The sequence below is a fragment of the Carcharhinus amblyrhynchos genome, chromosome 6 (assembly GCF_965287045.1).
Source record: "Carcharhinus amblyrhynchos chromosome 6, sCarAmb.v2.hapA, whole genome shotgun sequence".
NCBI lineage: Eukaryota > Metazoa > Chordata > Chondrichthyes > Carcharhiniformes > Carcharhinidae > Carcharhinus > Carcharhinus amblyrhynchos.
The window spans coordinates 39,417,092-39,442,330 of record NC_137329.1 but is presented as its reverse complement, the minus strand read 5'-3'; the positions used below and the strand labels follow the sequence as shown (position 1 = coordinate 39,442,330).

The 25,239-nt window shown below is 44.4% G+C and overlaps 1 protein-coding gene across 10 annotated transcripts in view; it reads right to left on the bottom strand.

The window, feature by feature from the left end:
* Window positions 1-6,558: 6,558 nt before the first annotated feature.
* LOC145343840 (serine/threonine-protein kinase BRSK2) overlaps window positions 6,559-25,239 on the bottom strand; it is an 894,349-nt gene continuing 875,668 nt past the window's right edge. For 8 of the 10 annotated variants that reach the window (XM_080190254.1, XM_080190262.1, XM_080190255.1 and 5 more), the window contains one exon: window positions 8,159-8,384. In XM_080190254.1, the coding sequence (XP_080046380.1) occupies window positions 8,260-8,384 (125 nt within the window). In that variant the 3' untranslated portion in view covers window positions 8,159-8,259. Of the gene's footprint in view, window positions 7,952-8,158; window positions 8,385-25,239 lie in introns of those variants that run through there. The other 2 variants (XM_080190257.1, XM_080190256.1) reach the window with 2 other exon arrangements.

Here is a 25,239-nt window from a genome sequence, read left to right as displayed (position 1 = left end):
TCTTATTCCAAAATAAAAACTCAAACCAAATTCAGGATTTTGTGAAATTATCATCAGTTCAGAATCCCTGCATCAGGTTCTATCAGACAACATTTTAAAAATTCTATCGGTGAATCGGCCTCCAGAGTCATCAGATTACACAACAGTAATTATATTTCAGGACTGGTTACCAGTTCACCAGGCTCCAGACTGACAGAAGCTCAATTATAAAACTCCTTGAGAACTTACAGATGCTACGTGTGATAGCCTAATACCAGCACCACAAACCAAGTGACATCACTTCACAGCAGCAGAGAATTCACAAAAAGGAGAATTAAAATGGCAATGTACCAATGCTGTCATGGGGTGGGGGCGGGGGGAGGGCAGGGGGTCTACAAGAAAGATAGAGAGATTAAAACAACATAACCACGGCAAATATAGCTGAGAGGCATATCATTTCCCATAACTAATAGAGAGTAATGTCACAGGAAATACACTAGTGGGTACATAGGCCAGGTGGCTTGCACATTGTAACAATCAGTGCAAGGATTCTCCACTTTACCAAAGACATTGACTTTGTCATTTAATGTTGCCCAAATAACAAACAGTAATTATTTCACTCTCGTTGATCTGAGACAAATCTTTGATGGATTTTGGGACCAAATGCTTTAAATTTTTAAAATTATTTAAGTTTACAGGGCAGAAAGCTATTCAGCCCACTGTGCTAACACATGAAGCGCTATCCACTTAGTCCCTTAGTCCCCTCAGCTTTCCTCGCATCCTTTTACATTTTTTCTTTTTCAGATACTATTTTTGTAAAGCTGTTATAGATTCTGCTTCTATCTAACACACCCTTGGATAGGAACAATTCTCGTATCACGAGAAAGCAAGAAACAGGGGAAGGCCCATCGAGCCTGCTCTGCCAATCAATATGGTCATGGCTGATTTTGGACTTCAACTCTACTTTCCCACCAGCTTCCCATATCCCTCGATTCCCTGAGAAACCAAAGATCTGTTTACCTCAGCATTAAATACATGCAACCATAGGGCATCCACAGATGAGATTATAACCACAGGTACTGATACTAGCTTTTCAATTCCAGATTTATTTAATTGAATTTAAATTTCTCAGTTGGCGTAGCGGGACTTGAACTCATCTCCAGATCATGAGCCCAAGTCTCAGGATTGCTACTGCCAAATAATGGTCACTTAAATGTCTTATTTCATCCCCAACTGCTGTTTTATTCATGTCAGTGGCCAGCAATGCCAGATGGGTAGATCCAGAAGATTTTACTGTGTGAGCTGGTGTTAGGGAACGGGGGCATCCACCTTTGGGTGGTCCGCTGGACTCATTGAAGGCAAATACCAAAGGTCATTAACTCACTTTAACCCACCCACTACCGCAGCCTCTCAAACCCAGGCCCCTGTCCTCCTCCACCCTCTTGATGGGGTCTACCAGCCCATGCATTTTCAACTGCTCTCATCCACAAGCTCCCCTTGCTCGGGGACTGCCTGTAGTTGCAGTAGTGGCCACCATTCACACTTGGTGCTATAGGAACTGAATGGCCGGCAGCTCTGAAGGCAGGACGCCCTCCCCACCTGGAAGGAGATTCCATACCCCAAGACAAGTAATACTGTTCCAGCATAAAATGGATACAGAGCAACTAGCTGGGGCGAGTGGTGGATGGAGAATATGGCACCTCGTAAAGCCCAGCCTCCATATTCCCATTATCATTTACCTATATTGAATTTCATTTGCCAATTATCATGCCCATTTTGCATTACAGGTTTACTGATCTGTGGGAATAGTTTTTCCACAGACAGCATTTAACAGCTTTATTGCTTTGCTTCAAGTTTCCCTGTTCTGTGTTGTTCCAATAGACTGGTGATGATTTCGAACCTGATGGATCCAGCCTGTGGACTGAAAGACTTCACTCACCAATCCATTGCCCATTTTATAGGCCAGACAATTCCCCTCCCCCACCTTCTGAAGCACCATTCAAGGCAACACAAGTCCTCTCCCCACCCACTTCTCCCTTCAGCTGCAGGCAGGACCTGACACACAAACCATGGTCTTCTCTGGAATTTTTTCTCTTCCCCACTGATAGCCTTTCCACTCTGCAATTTCTGAAAATGGGATTTTATCATCACACGAAAGAAAATTGAGTAACCCATCACCACATGGTCATATTAGTGTTCCTTCAACATTTCTTAACCATCTAACAATTGAAACTTTATTCACTGTGTAGTATAAAGTGTATTGAGAATGACAGAAAGAAATGTCAGAATGTTCAGTTTTCAAGCATTCTTATGGGGGCATCACCATGTTGGAGAAACACGAGCAGATCTCTGTAATAGGAAAAATTAACTCCCAAGTATGCAAAGAAAGCAACCAGTGGGACACTTTATCACAGAAAGAGTCAATGTCATGCCCCTGATCTTGAGGATTTGATGGAAGGTTGTCTGAAGAAGACCAGAGGATGACATGGAAATTGCTGCATAGAAAGTTGAGACAATTGACAGAGAAATATTAGCAAGTAGTGAGCAAATTAGTAAGAAGTATGAAAAATGGAAGAGTGGTGAAATTAAAGTGTACATGCTAATATGACAAGAAACCTGTACTGCAGGAACAAATTATCCCAAGCCACATCACCCTGTGTCATCACCACTCTTCTTGTTTAAAGGCAAAATTTGGACTATACTACAATATGGATCAGAGAACATAAGAACATAAGGAATAGGAGCAGGAGTAGGCCATCTAGCCCTTCGAGCCTGCCCCACCATTCAACAAGATTATGGCTGATCTGTCGTGACTCAGTTCCACATTCCCGCCCTCTCCCCATAACCCTTAATCCCCTTGCCTATCAAAAACCTATCAACCCGCATCTTAAAAATATTGAGCGAGGCAGCCTCCACCACTTAAACGGGCAGAGAATTCCAGAGATTCACCACCCTTTGAGTGAAGAAGTTCCTCCTCAACTCCGTTCTAAACCGCCCCCCCTTTATCCTGAGGCTGTGCCCTCTAGTCCTACTGTCCTTTCTGAGCGGGAAGAGCCTCTCCACCTCTATCCTATCCATCCCATTCAACATCTTATACGTCTCAATGAGATTTCCCCTCATTCTTCTAAACTCTAATGAGTACAAGCCTAGTTTATTCAGCCTCTCCTCATAGTTCAACCCCCTCAACTCCAGAATCAGCCTAGTAAACCTCCTCTGCACTCCCTCCAAGGCCAAAATATCCTTGCGTAAGTGCGGCGACCAAAACTGCACACAGTACTCCAGCTGCGGCCTCACCAGTGCCCTATACAGCTGCAGCAAGACCTCCCTACTTTTATATTCAATCCCTCTCGCTATGAAGGCCAGCATCCCATTTGCCTTCCTGACCACCTGCTGCACCTGCAGGCTGGGTTTTTGCGACTCATGCACAAGGACCCCGAGGTCCCTCTGCACCGTCGCATGCTGCAGTTTTTCGCCATGCAAGTAATAGTCCTTCCTATCATTATTCCTACCAAAGTGGACAACCTCACATTTGCCAATATTAAATTCCATTTGCCAGTTCCTGGCCGATTCGCCCAGCCTATCTAGATCCTTCTGCAGACTCTCTACACCCTCCGCACAATTTGCTGTTCCACCAATCTTGGTGTCATCAGCAAATTTCGACACCATACACACGGTTCCCTTCTCCAGATCATCTATATAAATGGTGAATAGCTGAGGCCCCAGCACCGACCCCTGGGGCACTCCACTAGTCACCAACCGCCAATCTGAATAGCACCCATTGACCCCCACTCTCTGCCTCCTATTTGAAAGCCAATCCTCTATCCACGCTAACACCCTACCCCCAACTCCATGCCCCTGACCTTCTGCAATAACCTCTTGTGAGGCACCTTGTCAAATGCCTTCTGAAAATCAAGAAAGACCGCATCCACCGGCTCTCCTCTATCCACCGCCCTAGACACATCCTCATAGAACTCCAATAAATTTGTCAGACACGACTTCCCCTTAACGAAACCGTGCTGCATCTGCTCTACCAAACAATTCTCCTCAAGATGCCTCGCTATTTTCTCCTTGATCACGGATTCTAACATTTTACCTACAATAGACGTTAAACTAACCGGCCTATAATTCCCTGCCTTTTGCCTGCCACCCTTCTTAAACAACGGCGTAACATTAGCCGTTTTCCAATCTTCCGGCACTTCCCCGGAATCCAGCGACGTTTGGAAAGTAACTACCAAGGCATCCACTATCACCTCCGCCATTTCCTTCAGAACCCTTGCATGCATTCCATCCGGTCCTGGGGACTTATCCACAATCAGCCCCCTCCAGTCTGTTGAGCACCGCCTCCCTAGTAACAATAATGTCATTCAGGCCCCCCACTCCTCCCAACTTTCCATCGCTAACACCCGGCAAATTACTCACGTCCTCCTCCGTGAAGACCGAAACAAAAAAGTTATTCAGGGCCTCAGCCATTTCCCCATCCCCTACCACTAAGTCCCCCCTCTCATCCTCTAAGGGTGCAACGTTCACCCTAGCCAGCCTCTTCCTTTTTATGTATTTACAAAAACTCTTGTTATCCTTTTTTATATTAAGCGCTAGCCCAGCTTCATAGTTTATCCTACCCTTCTTTATCAATTTCTTTGTCAATCTTTGTTGACATTTAAACCTCTCCCAATCCTCTTCTCGCCCACTACTCTTGGCTACTCTAAACGCATCCGCTTTTAATTTAACACTTTCCTTCACCTCCTTCGTTATCCACAGCCGATTACCTCTCCTCCTCCGATCCTTTTTAACCATCGGAATAAATTTCTGCTGAGCACCAAGAAAGATCTCCTTAAAGATCCTCCACTGTTCCTCAGCAGACCTACCTTCCAACACACTCCCCCAATCAACATTCGCCAATTCCTCTCATCCTACCGTACTCCCCTCTGTTCAAACAAAGGGCACACGTCCGGGAGCCCACTTTCTCCTCCTCCATCTGCATCAGAAACTCCACCATACAATGATCAGAGATCAGGAAAATATTTATAGTATACCAGGAAATGGTAGTTGCTTTATTATGATGGGTGAACTTCAAGGTGTGTACCATAATACGTGAGTATTTTGTGATTGTGAACAAATGCATATTGATACATATGAAAACAATACAACCACCAGCCTGATAAATGCGTGCATCTTGTCATCACATCCCATGTCCTCCCTTCAAAAAGACATGGAGAATCTGTAAAAGGTAATGAATATGGACCTGCCAGCAAACCTCTTTCCTGTTGTTTCACACTAGTTATATTGGTAAAGGGTCATAAGGCAGAAGCAATATCTCCTAGAGCTGATCTCACGCCATATGGTGTGGAGGGCATCAGCTATGAGGAGAGGTTGGAGAAACTTGGTTTGTTCTCACTGGAACGATGGAGGTTGAGGGGTGACCAGATAGAAGTCTACAAGATTATGAGGGGCATGGACAGAGTGGATAGTCAGAAGGTTTTCGCCAGGGTGTAAGAGTCAATTACTAGGGGGCATAGGTTTAAGGTGCAAGGGGCAAGGTTTAAAGGAGATGTATGAGGCAAGTTTTTTTTACACAGAGGGTGATGGGTGCCTGGAACTCGCTGCCAGGGGAGATAGTGGAAGCAGATACGATAGTGACTTTTAAGGGGAGTCTAGACAAATACATGAATAGGATGGGAATAGAGGGATATGGTCCCCAGAAGGGTAGGGAGTTTTAGTTCAGAAAGGCAGCATGGTTGGTGCAGGCTTGGAGGGCAGCAGGGCCTGTTCCTGTGCTGTAATTTTCTTTGCTCTTTGTATATGCCCACATTTAATTCAGCCAATTTCACCCTGGTGTTACACAAATTATTTGGATGTGAAGCTAAAGCTGTTTTCTTTCTGTGGTACAAATGTCTGAATGGGAGGGGGAAAAAAATTTTGAATCTTTGGAACCTGGAGATAGAACTAAATTGTTGGACAAACCAGAAATCAGTAAGACCCATTAATGCTATTTGTATAAAAGCAAATTACTGCGGATGCTGGAATCAGGAACCAAAAGAGAAAATACTGGAAAATCTCAGCAGGTTTGGCAGCCTCTGCAAGGAGAGAAAAGAGCTGATGTTTCGAGTCCAGCTGACCCTTTGTCAAAGCTATCTTCCTTTTCCACTACCATTGTGTGTGTAAAATTATCGCCAGGAATAGTTGGAAGTCGGCATCAAATAGTTATTTATAATATGCACCCGGTCCCAGATCTCTACCGGGGCAACCTTGGACATAGATATGACGATAATGGTTTGAAATTTTAATCTTTCATCCTTAAAAAAATTAAAAACTTCACCTTCAGTCCACGTTCAGCTCCAGTGGCAATTTTACCTCCTGTTAAATTACAAATGATCCAAATTTTTCTGTTTGTGCTATACGGCCATAAGTGTAGACACCGTAAATATTCTTCTGTTTTGATGTGTTGAGACTTTGTTGCACATACGTGACATTTTACCTGGACAAGTGCAATGTGCGTCGGAGTAACTCTGCCAACTAATGGTCGCCAGCAAAATATCAGCACACAAATGATTGGAATTGAATGAATTTATTGATCTTGCAGTGAAGTTGCTCACAGTTATATTACAAGGGGGAGGGGGCTGGGTGGGTGTGTACATTTGATAGTTGGTCTGTTAAATAAGTAATTTTTTTTTCTCCAAAGTACAAAATAGGAAGGATATCAATATAAGTATTGCTTTATTTCTTCCCCTTCCTGCTTGTACCATCCATGTTGTAGTCCAGCCATTTTGCAGAGGTACGGTGTAAGGAAGCATTAGTTTGTGCACATAGGAGAGCAAGAAAGAGGACAGAGCATTTTGAGAACAATTACAGCAACATCATGCAAAGAAAAAACCATGTCTGACATGCACACAGTTATACAAGATAAATTCAATAACAGTAACCTCCAGTGGTTCAAAGTCCATTGCTGATTTACTTATGTACAAGAACTGGTCCAATAATTTTACCTGTGGAACACGCACACTGATATGAAACTAACAAATAGCAATATAAGGTAATCATTTCAGACACTACCGCTATCCTACATTCTTAAAGTACTGTTTGTTCTTTAAACATATACTACAAGTTCCTTGAATCGGGACAGAATAAGTTAATATTGTTCACAGAGCTCTGATAAATTGGACAAAATATTTTTTTTTCCTTTAATACAGTAAGTGTTGCCTCTATAAGTCATTCACAATGAAAGACAACATTCATACACCTAGACGTTCTGCTGATAAATTACTGGGGTTCAATAAATAAGAACAGAAAGGGGGAAAAATATATATAAAATGTCCACAATAAATGTAGCCTTTTACAGCAGTGGGTGGTTTAACTGTGCCCCCCACCCCATGATAGTAAACCAGCAACATGGTTCAATTGAACATGGTGCTCCTGTGAAATGAATAAAATATATCTATATACACATATATATTACCCTGAAAATAAATAATACTGACAAACTTATAACCGGCAACACAGTGTTTGAATCTGTTTTGTTCTACAGCTAAACAAGGTGTCACAACTAGACAAACAGAATCTATACAGAAAGTAGGGGATGTACAAGTGTTTGTTACACATGTACGTGCTTTAGTTCCTTGCTGCAGTGTTGTCTGACCCCCTGATATCTTACCCCTCAGCAGCAGTCTCACCAAAGTCCTGCTTCAACAAAGAAAGAGTCCACTGTAGCTGCCGAAGCCCATGTTGCTGTGCCGTGCTGTTCAATTCAACCCCACCTCCTCTCTCTGGTGGACAACCTGCTGCTGAAGGGTGTCAGTCTCTCCCAGGATTTCCGTTCCTTTTCCTGGGATGCAGCAGCTCCAGATTGGTCAAGTGTTAAGCGTCAAAAGGGCGCCAGGTTCCCACATGCACCAAGATATCAGCTGCCTTTCCTTCGATAAATGTCCGCAGCCATAGGGTTCACCAGGTGGGATTTAACAAGTTTTCTGGACAATTCCTGGCAGTAGAGTGGAAATAAATCAGGTCATCATAAAAGGAGAGCAGCAAAAAACAGGGAAACAAATGTTGTAGAGGGGGGTTGCACGTGCTAATCCTCAGTTATATACAATCATTCCGCCATACAAAATTCTGTCTATGGACATTGTACCGAAGCAGTCTGCTTTTTACATCCTTTCAGAACATGGGACTATCTCTAAATGGTTTTAAGGTTGGTCCTGTGTCCCAATACTTGGCACCATCTTTGCCTTCTCTCTCCCAGCTGGAAATTTAGAGACTCCGCTAGAACCATAGTCAATAGCATCAGAATCATTCTGCTTGCTGTTTTGTGCCATGTTTGGTTGGCGTAGCTGGTGGATGAGCTACTTGCCCATTGTTCTTCTCGTCTGAAAAAAGTTGTTTAATTACGTCAAAGAAGTTACTCAATGGGCTGCCTGGGTACACAAACAGAAAGAAAGAAAGAACAAACAAACAGATGAACAATGGGTCACGAAAGAAGTGAAGTGAGATCCATAGCCACAAGCGCCTGAAAGAGGAAGCACGTCACCACTGAGCCTTTGAAATCACAACCTTTTTTTTGGTTAAAGTTTGGCTGGCTGGTTTATTTGGAAATGATGAAGTCAAATACTTCTTGTGACATTTTTGTTTTTAAAAGTGGCTTTGGAGTCTCAGTTTTTCTACTTGAATGGAATTAGTTGACAGAAAGAATGGAAGAGAGCATTGAAGATGCTGAAAGGGGGAAGAGAGACTGTGTCTCATTGAATAGAGGGATGTTTGCTGAGAAACATTTTAGTTCCTTCTGCGGACACGATCACTATTACTAATAGAACATACATTTCAACACAGAAACTCTTACCCACTTACGTGATTTTCTGACCTGTCTTGGAGACAGAAAGAGAGAGAAAGTGGGGGTGGGGCGGTGGGAAATAGGAAATCTAACCCTCCTCAGACCAGAGACTTTCCCAACTGGAGACCATCAGATTGGAGCTGCAGCAATTTACAGTATCTGGAGATAAAAGTGAACGTGGCTGGATTCCATGCAGCTCTGACTGGTACCATTCATCACAAAGGAATCAGAGTCATTTCGTGCTTACTATCTCAACCCTGCACTTTGATGACAGAAATACTTTTGAGGTTTGCTGGCTGAAAACAGGGTCATAAACTAATTATTCGCTTATAATACCTCCCCATTACTTAAAAGAGGAAACCATTCTAAATTATAATCTGCATAACCAAGGTTAAACTGCATTTAAACCTTTGTAATAGCTTTTAAGGCAGGGCACCTTGCAAGCAGTACGAAGGCTTAATAAAACTGACAAATTATTTTATAAATTTAATCTGCACATCCACAGTATTTTTAAAAACTGTCATCATCTTCAGTCTAATTTAATTCCGTTCCTTGATGGCTCAGCTGCTAAGGACCACCGCGGCAACAAATCATAAGTCCCAGCTTTGATCCCTACTCTGTAATAAGTTGGCTGAAAGCTGCTGGGCCAGTGGTGTATTTGGCTAAACTCAGGGCCCTCTTCCTTATTTACTGCAGGAATGTGTGCATGTTGATCCTGAGTGAGGATAGAACATAGAACATAGAACATTACAGCGCAGAACAGGCCCTTCGGCCCACGATGTTGCGCCGGCCAGTTAAAAAACAATGACCCTCTAACCTAAACCAATCCCTTTTCATCCATAAACCTATCCACGGATCTCTTAAACGCCCCCAAACTAGGCGCATTTACAACTGCAGCAGGCAGGGCATTCCAATCCCTCACCACCCTCTGGGTAAAGAACCTACCCCTGACATCCGTCCTATAACTACCTCCCCTTAATTTAAAGCCATGCCCCCTCGTGCTAGCTTTCTCCATCCGAGGAAAAAGGCTATCACTATCCACCCTATCTAAACCTCTAATCATCTTATATGTTTCAATAAGACCCCCTCTTAGCCGCCTTCTTTCTAGCGAAAACAACCCCAAATCCCTCAGTCTCTCCTCATAGGACCTCCCCTCCATACCAGGCAACATCCTGGTAAACCTCCTCTGCACCCTCTCCAAAGCCTCCACATCCTTCTTATAATGTGGGGACCAGAACTGCACACAATACTCCAAGTGCGGCCGCACCAGAGTTGTGTACAGTTGCAACATGACGCTGTGACTCCTAAATTCAATCCCCCTACCAATAAACGCCAAGACACCATATGCCTTCTTAACAACCTTATCTACTTGATTCCCAACTTTCAGGGATCTATGTACACATACACCTAGATCCCTCTGTTCATCCACACTATTCAGAGTCCTCCCGTTAGCCCTATACTCGACACATCTGTTATTCCTACCAAAGTGAATTACCTCACACTTCTCCGCATTAAACTCCATCCGCCACCTCTCGGCCCAGCTCTGCAACCTGTCTAAGTCTCCCTGCAAACTATGACACCCTTCCTCACAATCTACCACACCTCCGACTTTGGTGTCATCAGCAAATTTACTAATCCACCCAACTATACCCTCATCCAGATCATTAATAAAAATTACAAACAGCAGTGGCCCCAAAACAGATCCCTGAGGCACACCACTCGTAACTGAACTCCATGACGAATATTTACCATCAACCACCACCCTCTGTCTCCTATCTGCTAGCCAATTCCTGATCCAATTACCTAGACTACCCTCAATCCCATACATCTGCATTTTCTGCAGAAGCCTTCCATGGTGAACCTTATCAAACGCCTTACTAAAATCCATATATACCACGTCAACTGCCTTACCCCCATCCACCTCTTTAGTCACTTTCTCAAAAAACTCAATAAGGTTAGTAAGGCACGACCTACCCGCTACAAAACCATGCTGACTATCTCCAATCAATTCATTACTCTCCAAATAACTATAAATCCTATCCCTAATAATTTTTTCTAAAACCTTGCCCACAATAGAAGTAAGACTTACCGGTCTATAATTCCTAGGGAAGTCTCTGTTCCCCTTCTTAAACAATGGGACAACATTCGCTATCCTCCAATCTTCCAGTACTATACCTGAGACCAACAATGACCTGAAGATCAGAGCCAGAGGCTCTGCAATCACCTCTCTTGCCTCCCAGAGAATCCTAGGGTAAATCCCGTCCGGACCAGGGGACTTATCTATTTTCAAACCCTCAAGAATATCCAGCACATCCCCCTTATCAACTGCAATACTGTCTCGTTTACACCCCTGTAACCCAGTGTTCTCCTCAGCTACATTCATGTCCCCCTGCGTGAACACCGAAGAGAAATATTGGTTCAATGCCTCTCCAATCTCTTCCGGTTCCACACACAACTTCCCTCTGCTGTCAGTAACTGGCCCTAATCTTGCCCTAACCAACCTTCTGTTCTTAACATACCTATAGAACGCCTTAGGATTCTCCTTAATCCTATCAGCCAAAGTCTTCTCATGTCCTCTTTTAGCCCTTCTTAACTCACTCTTCAACTCCCTCCTAGCCAATCTAAAGCTTTCTAGTGCAAATCTAAAGCTTTCTAGTGCAATCTAAAGCTTTCTAGTGCAATAGGAGTGAATTAGATTGTGATAACCACCTTCTCATCCTCAACCCCGATCAAACATCCAGCAAACACACACAGGCCACACACACATCAAGCCTGATCAGTTGGGTAAAACAGCAATGGTGTGCTATTGCCTGTAACACTAAACCTATTTGTTCAGGAGAGGAGGGTGAGGAAAAAATAACTGGCAGAAAGCTAACCTTAATGAAAACTGCACTTTCTAAATGGTGAAATACAAATGTATGTGGTTATTTCAGAAATTGATGATTTCAAATAGTATAACTTGTGTCATGTTTTAGTTCAAAAGGCTCTTATTCAAACTAAGCAACACCTGGTTGAGATCATGCTCCCTAAGATGCTGCCAAGTAATTAAACAGTACACCTTCATTCGCTGCTGCCTCACAGTGCCAGGGACCCAGGTTCATTTCTGGCCTTGGATATCTGCGTGCATTTCCTCTGAGTGCTCCGGCTTCCCCCCACAGTGTGAAGTTATGCATGATGGATTGGCCATACTAAATTGCCCCTTAGTGTCCCATGATTTATATGGGTTGGGGAGATTAGCGGGGTAAAATATGTGTGGTTATGGGGATAGGGCCTGGGTAGAAGTTGGTGCAGACTTAATGGGCCAAATGGCCTCCTTCTGCACTATAGGGATTTTATGATTCTGTTCTATAATTCATCTCCTAGCCTAAAGCTGGACATTTCAAGACTCAGACTGCTAACATCATGGAAGGAAACTTCCCTGACTCAGTAAGTTCTATCAGTGTTTAGTCAGTCTGCTAGTGCGGTAAAGTGAGGAACACAAGATATTACAACAACTATTAGGTAAATACTATTGTAAACATATTTCAGTTCATGTGGCCTGATACAAAACACATGCAGGAGTCAAAAACCTTGACCATCTCATCTTCCTGAACCAGGTAACACGGAAGCCCAGGGTAATACTCCGGGGACCCAGGTTCGAATCCCACCATGGCAGATAGTGAAATTTGAATACAATAAAAATCTGGAATTAAAAGTCTAACAATGCCCATGAAACCATTGTCAATTGTCAGAAAAATCTGGTTCAACTAATGTTCTTTAGGGAAAGAAATCTGCCATCATTACCTGGTTTGGCCTACATGTGACTCCAGATCTACAGCAATGTGATTGATTCTTAAATGCCCTCAGAATGGCTCAGCAAGCCACTTGGTTCAAGGGCAATTAGGGATGGGGAAATCAGTACTGCACACTGTACTCCAGATGTGGTCTCCTCAGCGATCATAACCTCCCTCCTTTAGTAATCAACTTTATAAACATTGTACTAGCTTTCTTAATTTCTAGCCAGATTTGTGTACTGGCATTTTGCAATTAATGCTTTCGAACACCCAGATCCCTTTGCATCTCAGAACTGTGCAATCTCTCACCACTTAGATAATGTTGTATTACATGTTTGCATGCCTTTGTAATGTAAAGGCTCTTGGCAGAGCAAAGGGTAATGTGGGACTGAAAAATAGCATAGCCCACAGTATGATGTATAGAGTCAAACGGTAATAGACTCAGAGATAACACTCTGGAACCAGCCTTCTTTTTTCATTCATGGGACATGGGCATCACTGGCTGGCCAGTGATAATTATGTGGAGATGCCGGCGTTGGACTGGGGTAAACACGTAAGATGTCTCACAACACTAGGTTAAAGTTCAACAGGTTTATTTGGTAGCACAAGCCATAGCTTTCAGAGCGCTGCTCCTTCATCAGGTGAGTGATCTGACTGGGTAAAGACAGCAGATTTCCTTCCTTAAAGAACATTAATGAACCAGATGGGTTTTTCTGACAATTGACAATGGTTTAGCGGTCATCAGTAGATTCTTAATTCCAGATATATTTTATTGAATTCAAATTCCACCATCTGCCATGGCAAGATTCGAAGCCAGATTCCCAGAACATTGTTAAGTTCTTGGATTAATAGTCTAACGACAATACCACTAGGCTATCGCTTCCCCTGCATAGGAGAAAAAGCACCAGATATAACAATATATGGGATCTGTAAATAGTTGAAGGCTAATAATAAAATTTCCTCTTTACACTCCTCACTGTGATACTACAGCAATGGCACAATATTACATCATGTTGGCAGCGATGGTCACTTCTAAACGTTTTCACATGAGCAGTGATATGAAACATGGCATCTTAAATGATGAACCCAAAACAATAGTCCAACTAAAAGCAGCTAAAGCTGGATTAGAAAGATGTGCACCTATGAAGAGAAAGTAAAGACTAAGCTGGAAGTTGGAGAAGCTTTGCTATAGAGTGAAAAGTTGAGGAAAAGTTAGTGAGTGGAAGTTCATTGTAAGTCCCAGGTGATGCACTGGTCAGATCATAAGGATGGGTGAGCCATACTACAAAAATTGTAAAACCCTGAGTAATGCAGAGTCCAAGAACTTGGACAGTTTACAACACGGTCAACAAAATGATATTAAAAAAGGTGCACTTACATTATGGAATAGGTGGCAGTCCCAGGGCTCAGAGACTGGGGCAGCAGTTGCTATGCTGCACTGCAGCAAAAAAAAAAGTTAAGCAGAAATCGGCAGGCTGAGTCAAATTTTAAGAAGACTGTGCAGAGTTAAAAAAGAAACCACAGAGTTTAAGAAGCAAGTTAAACTTTAAGTTTTAAAAAAGGCTGATCAAGTCCCCCAGAGTACGGGGCATTCACGGGAAAAAAGCAGGTTCCTGCAGATTCAAAAGACAAACAAAAGAATCGCCCAGAGGAGAAATACTGCACTTTTAAAGAGTTTTAAAAAGAGGCCCAAGATTGACGTGAGGCTTGCCAAACCCCCCCAAAAAATGTGGTAAACTCAGCAAAGAAACCGACAGCTCCAGATTCAGCCTGAAGTGAAGGAAAATGGTTACTGCACTGACAGTCTCATTGAGGCAATGATATTTAAAGCAGTAATGAGAAGAATACAGAAATGACCTTGAACAGAAAATTAGAAGGGTCAGATCCATTCTGGATAAGGAAATGGCTGTATCAGACGCAGGTGTGGTCTAGCACACCCCCAGTAAAGCATGGAAGGTAACTAAAAACAACCTTGTAAACAAGGCAAGAGGAGATCCAAGAGAAAGGGCAATTCTCAATAAACTGCCATGGGCAACAAGAAACCCCAGAGAGGGGGTGACAAGAGATGCCAGTAGGAAGGCACCAAATGACCCCAGACAGTAGGCAACAAGAGACCCAGAGGGGGGCATCAAAGACCCCACAGCAAGGAGCACTGAAGACCCCAAAGCAAGGGAGACAATATTCAAGTCAACAAAGAGATGGTTGCCAGTGTAATAAAATGCATGAACCACATTTTTTAGAAGAAAGAAATGGCTGAAATGCAGCCAAAAGACTCAAATATAGCACATCCTGAAAATGCTGACACAATACCTAAACTGCAAAGGCAGACAGAAATGTGCAGTGAGCAGATGGCTATGAACGAAGGAAAGCTATCTGAAGTATGTTACTCCCTCTATAACATGAGCTTTTAATGTCCGCAATGACCTTTGATGTGGCATGTTATCAAATGCTTCCTGGAAATGTAAGTACAGTACATCCGGCAGTTCTCCTTTGTCTATAGCACATATTACTTCTTCAAAGTGAATTGGTAAAACACGATTTCCGTTTGACAAAACTATGTTGACTCTGTCTGATTATCTTGAATTGATCCAAGTCCCTTGCAATTACATCTTTAGTATTAGCTTCTAACAGTTTCCCTGTGACTAATGTAAGCTAACTGGTCTATAGCTTCCTGCTTTCTGTCACCCTCCCTTTTTGAATAAAGGAGTTACATTCACTATTTTCCAATTTAGTGGAACTTTCCCCAAATCTAGCAAAAATTCAAACCAATGCATCAACTACCTAACTAAAAAAAAGATGCTGGAAAATCTCAGCAGGTCTGGCAGCATCTGTAAGGAGAGAAAAGAGCTGATGTTTTGAGTACAGAAGTTTTGTAGCTTCTGTAGCTTTGACAAAGGGTCACCTGGACTCAAAACATCAGCTCTTTTCTCTCCTTACAGATGCTGCCAGACCTGCTGAGATTTTCCCGCATTTTCTCTTTTGGTTTCAGATTCCAGCATCTGTAGTAATTTGCTTCTAATTATCCAACTAGCCATTTACTTTAAGACTCGAGGATGAAGTGCTAAAGAACCCAAGGATTTGTCAGCCCACAGCTCCAACAATTCAGCACCACATCCCTGGTGACTCTAATTTTCCTGAGTACCTCGGCTCCCTTCCATTTCCTGATTTACAGCTATTTCTGGAATGTTGCTTGTATCCTCTGTAGTGAAAACCAATGCAAAATACCTTTTCAATACATCTGCCAACTTCTTGTTTTCCACGATTAATTCCCCAGACTTGCTTTCTATAGTACCAATGCTCACCTTAGTTGTTTTATTTTTTACGTAGCTACAGAAACTCTTTTTATCTGTCTTTACATTTCTAATTAGCTTTCTCTCATATGCTAATTTTTTTGCTCCTTACTAATCTTTGAAAAATTCTTTGCTGTTTTCTGTCCAATCTTTTGGCCTGTTATCCATCTTTGCACAATCCTATGTTTGTTTTGATACTACCTTTAACTTTTTTAGCTAATCACAGATAGTGGATCCTCTCCTTGAAATCTTTCATTCTGGTGGAGTGTTTCTTTTCTCTGTATTCTGAAAAATCCCCTTACATGAATACTCCTTATGTATGTCTATTCCTTAAGCTAATTTGCTATTCACTTTAGCTAGCTCTGCTTTCATGTCCTAATTTAAGTTTAAAATAGACCCACTCTTCTCTCCCTCAAACTGAATGTAAAATTCAATCATATTGTGATTGCTTGAAACTCAGGATGCCTTCATTGTGAGGTCATTAATTAATCCTATCTTGTTGCACAAAACCAGCTCTATTTTAGCTTGCTCTCTGGTTGATGTCAGACTGTGCTGTTCTCAAAAACTCTCTCAAAAACATTCTATGAATTTCTCATCTACTTGTCCTTTGCCCATCTGTTTTTGCAGTCTGTATGTATGTTAAAATTCTCAATGATGATCACTATACATTTTGACAAATTCCTGTTATTTCTTCCTTTATACTGCATCCTACTGGTCAGGAGCCTGAACACCACTCCCAGAAGCGACTTCTTGCCTTTATCATTTGTCATCTCTACCCAAGCTGCTTCTACATCTTGGTTTCCTGAATTTAGCTCATCCCTCTCTATTGCATTAATATGATCATCAATTTATGAAATCGACCCTTTACCTGTTTCTAGATTCCTGCCTTTCCTAAGTGTCATGTACGCTTCAATATGCAGGTTCCAACCTATGTCATCCGATAGCTAAGTCTCTGTAATGGCTATCAGATCATACTTATTTATTTCTATTTGACCTATTGTTTCAAATGCCAAGTGCAGATGCAGAGGCTTTAATTTTGTCACTTCATTATTTTTGTAATCTCTAGATGCTTCTTCTGACTTACTCTTAGATTTGTACTCTCTACCTCTTCCTGTCATGTTCATCACGTCCCATATTAGTATTTAAATTTCTCTCCAGCCTTGTTTCTACTCTCTGATTTACCACATCTTCCCTTGTCCCCCCACCACCACCCCCCCATAAAGTTAAAACCCTCTCCACTTGTTACACAGCTCACTGGAATGCTGGTTCCAGCATGGACCCATTCCATTCACCACTTTCCCCAGTACATGTGCTGATGTCCCACAAACCAGAAACCACTTTTCGCACACCAGTCTTTGAGCTATGCAGCCAGCTTTCTAACTGAATGCCAATTTGCATACGGCTCAGGTAATAATTCAGAGATGATTACCTTTGAGCTCTGCTTTTTAATTCAGTGCCGAGCTCCTTATACTCTCTATGCAGAACATCTTTCTTAGTTCTACTTATGTCATTGGTAATCATGTGGGCCATGAAAACTAGATCCTTACCCTCCGACTGCAAGTTTCTTCCCAGTCCCGAATAGATATTCTGAACCTGGGCAAACAATACCATCTTCTGAACTCTCGTTGCTGGTTGCAGAGAACAATGTCTAACCTCCCTCGACTATACTGTCCCCCACTACTACTATATTCCTGTTTGTTCCTCCGATTTGAATGGCTTCTTGCACCATGGTGCTACGACCAGACTGCTCATCCACCTCGCAAACTTCGCTTTTATTCACACAGGTTGCAAGCATCTTAAACATGCAAAATTAGCATAAGGTACATAAATGTAGAAAGACCACTGTCTGACAATTAAGCAGTCTAAAGCTCCTCCTATTGTCTGTTTTACCTGCCTCACTCATGGTCTCATTGTGCTGTCCCTCACTGCAGACAAAAAAAAAGTAAAGTCACTATAATCCCAAATGATAATAGAGTCCCTCCTTTGAGGGAAGAGCCAACTGATGGTGATATAAACCTGAGGATCACCCCACCTTAGGCAAGGAGCTAGGCTGAGAAGGTGAGGCCTTCATCAATAACCTCAGTGAGTTCAGGAATTGAACCCCTGCTGTTGTCATAACTACATCACAAGCCAGCTGTCCAGCCAACTGAGCTAAACAGACTGCCTTGACACCAGGAGTCCCCACATTCGACAGATGAAACACAGCATCTATCCAGCCATTGTTATTTATGTTAGTTAATTTAATTTTTTTCTTAATTAACTTCAGAATTATGTAAAGTACAGTTTACTGTGCTTAATCAATGCTACTACCACCTTCAGCTAACAGTTACACATTTCATAATTCCTAATTGGTTTACCAGTTGCTCACCAACTACAACCTTCCACCACACCGAAGTGTAAAAAAAGAGCGACTCCTCCCCACTCACACATCAGCTCCCTTTACTTGCAAATCTGCACACAAAAGGAACAGGAGAAGGCCATTCAGCCCTACTCCACAAATTTTAGTCAGCAACTCTAGCAGGAATTGAACTAACAACTCTGATTTACAAAGCCAGTTCTCTCTCTAATCACTAAGCTATGGAGCCAACTGCTGAACGATACAGCCAGCTTCGGTCTATAGTCTTTGGAGCTAACACTATGGGCCCGATTTTACCATCAAGTTGCGACCCTCTTTGGGCGTAAAAGCTTAGTTAAAGTCAGGTGTTAGATGAGTATCCACGTCTGCCTCCGCAGGCATTTAAATTGACTTAATGGGCTGCACAACCAAACTTACTGACACTTCACCCTTTACCACCACGTTCGCCTATCCAGAATGCTCTGCGGGGTTAGGTCTGAAGGATCTCTGCTTGAGATCAGTGGGGGGGAGGAAGGGGGGTCCGCCGCCACTCTGCCTGTGATCAGTGAGGAGGTAGGGAGAGTCCATTACCTCTCTGCCTGTGATCAGTGAGGGGGAAGGGGTCATGATCGATTTGAGTGGCAGAGGGGATGGGGGGGGTAATAAGGGGGTCAGTAATGTTGTGAGGATGGGGTAATGTTTGTGGGGGCCGAGGGGAGGCATTATCCATCCCGGGATGGATGTGGTAGGGGAGCTGCAGTCTATCGTATTTTTCCTGCGCATGCGCAGTTGGAGGCACCGATTGCGCTGCAGGATTTTGGGCACATTAAGCCTCATCCACAGTCGTGCACAAGATTTGGAATTGCTGATATTTTTGCAAGCTGAATGTGTATGGGGGCACCCGAGAATGGGTCTAAAAGTTGGATCTGAAACACTCCCAGTTTCAAGTGCATCCAGCGCTTAGAATCAAAATGGTAAAATAGGGCCCTATAACTAGTTAACTAATTAACTAACCATTTGATCTCCAATACAGCTTGTTTATCCCTGCATAAGGATGGAGGAAAAACTGCAGACCATAGGGGCGACTCTCCCATCCTGCTGCTCTTTTTAAGCGCAGCAGACCAGGAGCTTGGAGTGCAGAAGGCTGGGAGGCTGGAGTTCAGGAGGCTGGGAGGCAGGAGCACAGCAGGCCGGGAGGCTGGAGTGCTGCAGGCCGGGAGGCTGGAGTGTAGGAGGCCGGGAGGCTGGAGTGCAGCAGGCTGGGAGGCTGGAGTGTAGGAGGCTGGGTGGCTGGAGTGTAGGAGGCCGGGAGGCTGGAGTGCAGCAGGCTGGGAGGCTGGAGTGTAGGATGCCGGGTGGCTGGAGTGTAGAAGGCCGGGAGGCTGGAGCGCAGCAGGCTGGGAGGCTGGAGTGTAGGAGGCTGGGTGGCTGGAGTGTAGGAGGCCAGGAAGCTGGAGCGCAGCAGGCTGGGAGGCTGGAGTGTAGGAGGCTGGGTGGCTGGAGTGTAGGAGGCCGGGAGGCTGGAGCGCAGCAGGCTGGGAGGCTGGAGTGTAGGAGGCTGGGTGGCTGGAGTGTAGGAGGCCAGGAAGCTGGAGCGCAGCAGGCCGGGAGGCTGGAGCGTAGGATGCCGGGAGGCTGGAGCGTAGGATGCCGGGAGGCTGGAGTGTAGGAGGCCAGGAGGCTGGAGCGCAGCAGGCTGGGAGGCTGGAGCGCAGCAGATCAGGAGGCTGCAGCGTAGGAGGCTGGAGTGTAGGAGGCCGGGAGGCTGGAGCGCAGCACGCCAGGAGGCTGGAGTGTAGGAGGCCGGGAGGCTGGAGTGTAGGAGGCCAGGAGGCTGGAATGTAGGAGGCTGGAGTGTAGGATGCCGGGAGGCTGGAGTGTAGTAGGCCGGGAAGCTGGAGTGCAGCAGGTCGGGAGGCTGGAGTGTAGGATGCCGGGAGGCTGGAGTGTAGGAGGCCGGGAGGCTGGAGTGTAGGAGGCTGGAGTGTAGGATGCCGGGAGGCTGGAGTGTAGTAGGCCGGGAAGCTGGAGTGCAGCAGGTCGGGAGGCTGGAGTGTAGGAGGCTGGAGTGTAGGATGCCGGGAGGCTGGAGTGTAGTAGGCCGGGAAGCTGGAGTGCAGCAGGTCGGGAGGCTGGAGTGTAGGATGCCGGGAGGCTGGAGTGTAGTAGGCCGGGAAGCTGGAGTGCAGCAGGTCGGGAGGCTGGAGTGTAGGATGCCGGGAGGCTGGAGTGTAGTAGGCCGGGAGGCTGGAGTGTAGGAGGCCGGGAGGCTGGAGTGCAGCAGGTCGGGAGGCTGGAGTGTAGGAGGCTGGAGTGTAGGATGCCGGGAGGCTGGAGTGTAGGAGGCTGGAGTGTAGGATGCCGGGAGGCTGGAGTGTAGGAGGCTGGAGTGTAGGATGCTGGGAGGCTGGAGTGTAGGAGGCCAGGAGGCTGGAGCGCAGCACGTCAGGAGGCTGGAGTGTAGGAGGCCAGGAGGCTGGAGCGCAGCACGCCAGGAGGCTGGAGTGTAGGAGGCCAGGAGGCTGGAGCGCAGCAGGCCGGGAGGCTGGAGTGTAGTAGGCTGGAGTGTAGGATGCCGGGAGGCTGGAGTGTAGGAGGCTGGAGTGTAGGAGGCCGGGAGGCTGGAGTGTAGTAGGCTGGAGTGTAGGATGCCGGGAGGCTGGAGTGTAGGAGGCTGGAGTGTAGGAGGCCGGGAGGCTGGAGTGTAGGAGGCCAGGAGGCTGGAGCGCAGCAGGCCGGGAGGCTGGAGTGGGGGCTGATTTGCGTGGTTCATGCTAGCTGTCCGGGCCTCTGTGCGTCTCTCAGCACCAGATTTCTGGCACCATCAGTTCTGCACCAGAAATTGCTGTGGAGCTTCCTAATATATGCAGCAAGTAATTTTAATATAATTTAAATCCTATTAGTGGGACCAGGACTCAAGTCTCCGGCCCTGTTAGCCAAGCCCCCCCACCACCATCCCTACCAGGAATGGTTCATTCCAGTGGAGTTTACTACAGCTTCCAACTTGCTGGGAGCTGGTGGTCCGACCCCACTGGATTGAAGGGAGGCAATTGAGGCATCCCAGAGGGTCTGGGGGTTGCCCCTAGACATTGTCACCTTGGTAGTGCCAGCCTTGGCCCCTTGCACTGCCCATGGGGCAAAGTGCCAATGCCTTGGAACAGTGCCAAGGGGTCAGGGTGTAATGGGAGGTGGGGTCTCTGGGGGGGCGATTGTCTGTATGTGGTTGTGCTGTGTTCTGCAGTCGGGATCAGCGGGGCAGGGAATGAGGCCAGCGATTGGTGCTGACCATCAGGTTGGTGTTGAGAGGGGCAGCCTGCTGGGGAGGGGTTTAGAACTGCCAGTGGTGGGGGACGGTGGGGAGAAGATTGAGATAGGCTAGGAGAGAAGTGGTTGGGGCTAGGCCCAGACATGTTCGGGGGGGAAAATGCTCAGGCCATGGGGGTGTCAGTAGGGCAACAATGTGGGATCGCAGGGCTGGCCAGCAATTGAGCTGGCCAGAAATCAGGAGGTCAGCAGCCAAGATGCACACTATGTGTGCACTGATCTCCACTCTGACAGATAGGCACATGCGCTGTGACCCGCACAGTGCTATGCTGTCAGCCTTTCCAGGGGGAATAGGCCCTGCCCGCTGGTTTCACTGGTGCACTGTGCAATGCACAGAGTGTGGGAGATTCATTTTGAAACTCCTGTTGAAAAATCCAGCGGGATTTACCCCAGTTTTCATGTGAATTCAATACGTAGAAAATTTTTGGGAGAATCCCACCCCATATTCTTAGAAAGATATTGATGCTTAAAACTCCCTGCTCATCAAACAAATGTCAGCTCAGTCTGCTTGCACTCTGCACTCTGTTTCTACCTTAAATGTGGTTTCCATATTATGCCATTGTTTTCTTCAAAACATGTGCCAACTCGTCTGCTAAGCTCTCCCATCAATAATGGAGTACCTGGTTTTGCCGGGACAGCAGGGTGACTGTCCAGACCAATGGTTCTCAATTGTTCTTGTACAACAAACATAATGTTGTTTTGATGGTAGCTAATCACAGGTAAGACCTGTCACCATTCCATTGTGAATAATTAAGAACGCTTTTTGAACAGCAATCCTGTTTTGCTGATCACTTGTTCCACCCTCTGGATGGCTAACAAAACCTACAGGATTTGAAATATTGAAACAGATGATGGACATGTCGACTCTGTCCTTCTGTTGCCAAGCTCCAGTTATTAATTAGCTCTGTTGACAATCTGATTACACCTGTAACGAGACTGTGACATGCAGCAGACTTCCAGTGAGATCCCACTCTCCCAACAGAGTTTGACTACCTTCCCATTCAGATATCCTTCCCGTGCACATTCTCACATTTATATTGCAAGCACAGTGACAGCAGCTGGGAGCAGAGCCAATTGGTGTGGATCAGCTTCCATTAATACACCAGGGATGAGAATTAGACGCTAGCTAATGATACAAATGAACCAAGCAAAGAAAGTGGACATAGAGGTCATTAACTCAGGGACAGATGAGACCATCAATAACAACATTGTGCACTACTTACCACTAAAGCAATGTTCGCACCTATTTCACATAATTGCCCGATTAACGGTGAACTAACTCCACCCTATCATACCATTAAAGAAAATCATGATGCAGACTAAATATATGAATTATTTTCACCAAACAGTGTCATATTTCTCAATAAAAGTAATTATTAGTACAATGTAATCTCTAAAGTTCAATTGATAATATAGTATTTTGCAAAAAATTTAGTGCAGCAGTACACAAAAACAGTTTCTTATACCGTCATTTCATTCTTTATATTAAAAACTACTGTTGACTAATTCTGCCATATTTGCCTGCTGGTTACAGCTGTGAGATGTCTCTGTCAAGAGCTGCCGCCACTAGTGTGCGCTTTAACACAGTATAAAAACAACTAATCTAGGAACGAAATGCTGCTCCTCTTTGTGTAGCTCTCCAAGAACTCACAAAGAAACATATTTATAGGTCACAGATGAGATGGCCTTCTTTGTATTGAACTTTGCTCGGGTACTGGTTCAGGGCTGCGTTCATTAGTGTGAAATGATGAGCCTGTCATTCCAGCCTGTCCCATACATTTTATTAATTCTTCCATGGGCTGGTGTGGGGAACTGTCATCAGTAGCAACCTAACGTGGGCTGTTCTGTCTCAAATAATTTCAATAACTTAGAGAAGAAGCTACTCACTATTAGCATAAGCTTCATTAAAAACAGCTAGAAGCCTGTGCATCCATTTGTTTTGTGTTGAAATGTGCCCACTGCTACATCAATTTGATCCTGTCAAGAGCCGAGTGCACTTAATAACACTGACATTCACTGTGGGAACTTCATCACTGGGGCTCAGTAACTCTCCTCTAAACCAACACTGGAGCTCATCAATATAAAGCACTTTACTTGCAGAGATCAATGCAAAGGTCAAAGGTTTGTGCAAGAAAACAGTGTGCTACTCCTTCAATATCCTGAATAAATATCAGTGTAACATGCCTCTCAATCCTTGTTGTTGCATTTGGGATGCTTCAACATACAGCAACAGAAAAGCCAACATATTGGTTCTAAGAAGAACTACACTGTAGCTAAGTTTCAATCTATAGCTTCAAAACACATTGCAAGAGGTATATAGGTATGTCTTGGGAGAAGTATATCTTGGGAGAGGTATATCTTGGGAGAAGTATATAGGTATATCTCAACAGTTACCAACTTTCAGCTAAAAGCCCTCGCATTTGTCTTCGGTTTCAGTTGCTAGTGAGCTAATTGCCATTATTTTTCAGATGAGTAGTGACAACCCAAATTACTTAACGATAAATGTCTGTTAACCGTTCCATCAAGTAGATACAATTGTACTGTATGGTTATCATTATTGGCCTTTCTGAAGGGATTACAGTGATCAGTCCTTATCGTTGGGAAGTGTTTAATGCAGAGATACATTTACACCTGTACTTGAAGCCATGAAACAGATGTGGTCTGACAGAAAGCTTGTACTTCAGCAAAACCCATAGGACCTGATCCTCTCCTCTAACACTGACAGAAAACATCAAAGAAGCCCAGCATCTGTCCTCAGCTATCTGCCAGAGGAATGCACTGTGCTCTGAATAGTTTGCTCATTAAAATCATTACCAACAAGTTGATTGATTAGAAAACAAACACAAGAAAGGAATTTGTTTTTGTAACTTTATATTTACAACCTTGCAAGATGTATTTATAAATTTAAGTTACAACCACGTAGGGAGGGAAAGAAGAACTTTTCATTTAATCCTTGCATTTCCTGGAGACATCACATTCATATTCAAAGAAAACTCCTATTACTAATCACTGGACACATTAACTGAACCAAAACACCTCAGGACATCCCAAAAAGTGATTAAGTTGATATGGCTTTCAACACTCTAATTATTCGGTGGATAACTATGCCTCCATTAAGAACTGAGACAACAGCACAGTGGTTAGCACTGATATCTCACACAGCCAGGGACCTGGGTTCAACACTGGCCTCGGGTCACTGTCTATGTTGAATTTGCATATTCTTCCCATGTCTGCGTGAGTTTCCTCCAGATGCTCTGGTTTCCTCCTACAATCCAATGATGTGGGGGTTAGGTGGATTGGCCATGATAAATTCACCCTAGTGTCGAGGCAGATTAGCAGGGTTATGGGAATAGGGCCTGGGTGGGATTGTGGTTGATGCAGACTTGATGGGCCAAATGGCCTCCTTGTGCATTGTAGGGATTCTATGAAATAGGCAAAGGAAGTCTCAGAATCATAAAGAGAGAACTGTTTTAATTGTGTAAGTGTCAGCATAAAGTCTTTGCAGAAGTTAGAGAGAGAGGAGGAAATGGTAGTGGGAAACTGATATAAAGACATTCTTTTAGAATCTTTAGTGGTAAATTTACCTGAGTGGAAAGAAAGAAAAATCCTCCTATGAACTCAACTTTCGCAATAGATGTTGGTTACATTTTTAACTCCTTATTTTTGACATATATGGATCTGTGGAAACCTATTTTATTATTAATGAGAAATGTCAATCTC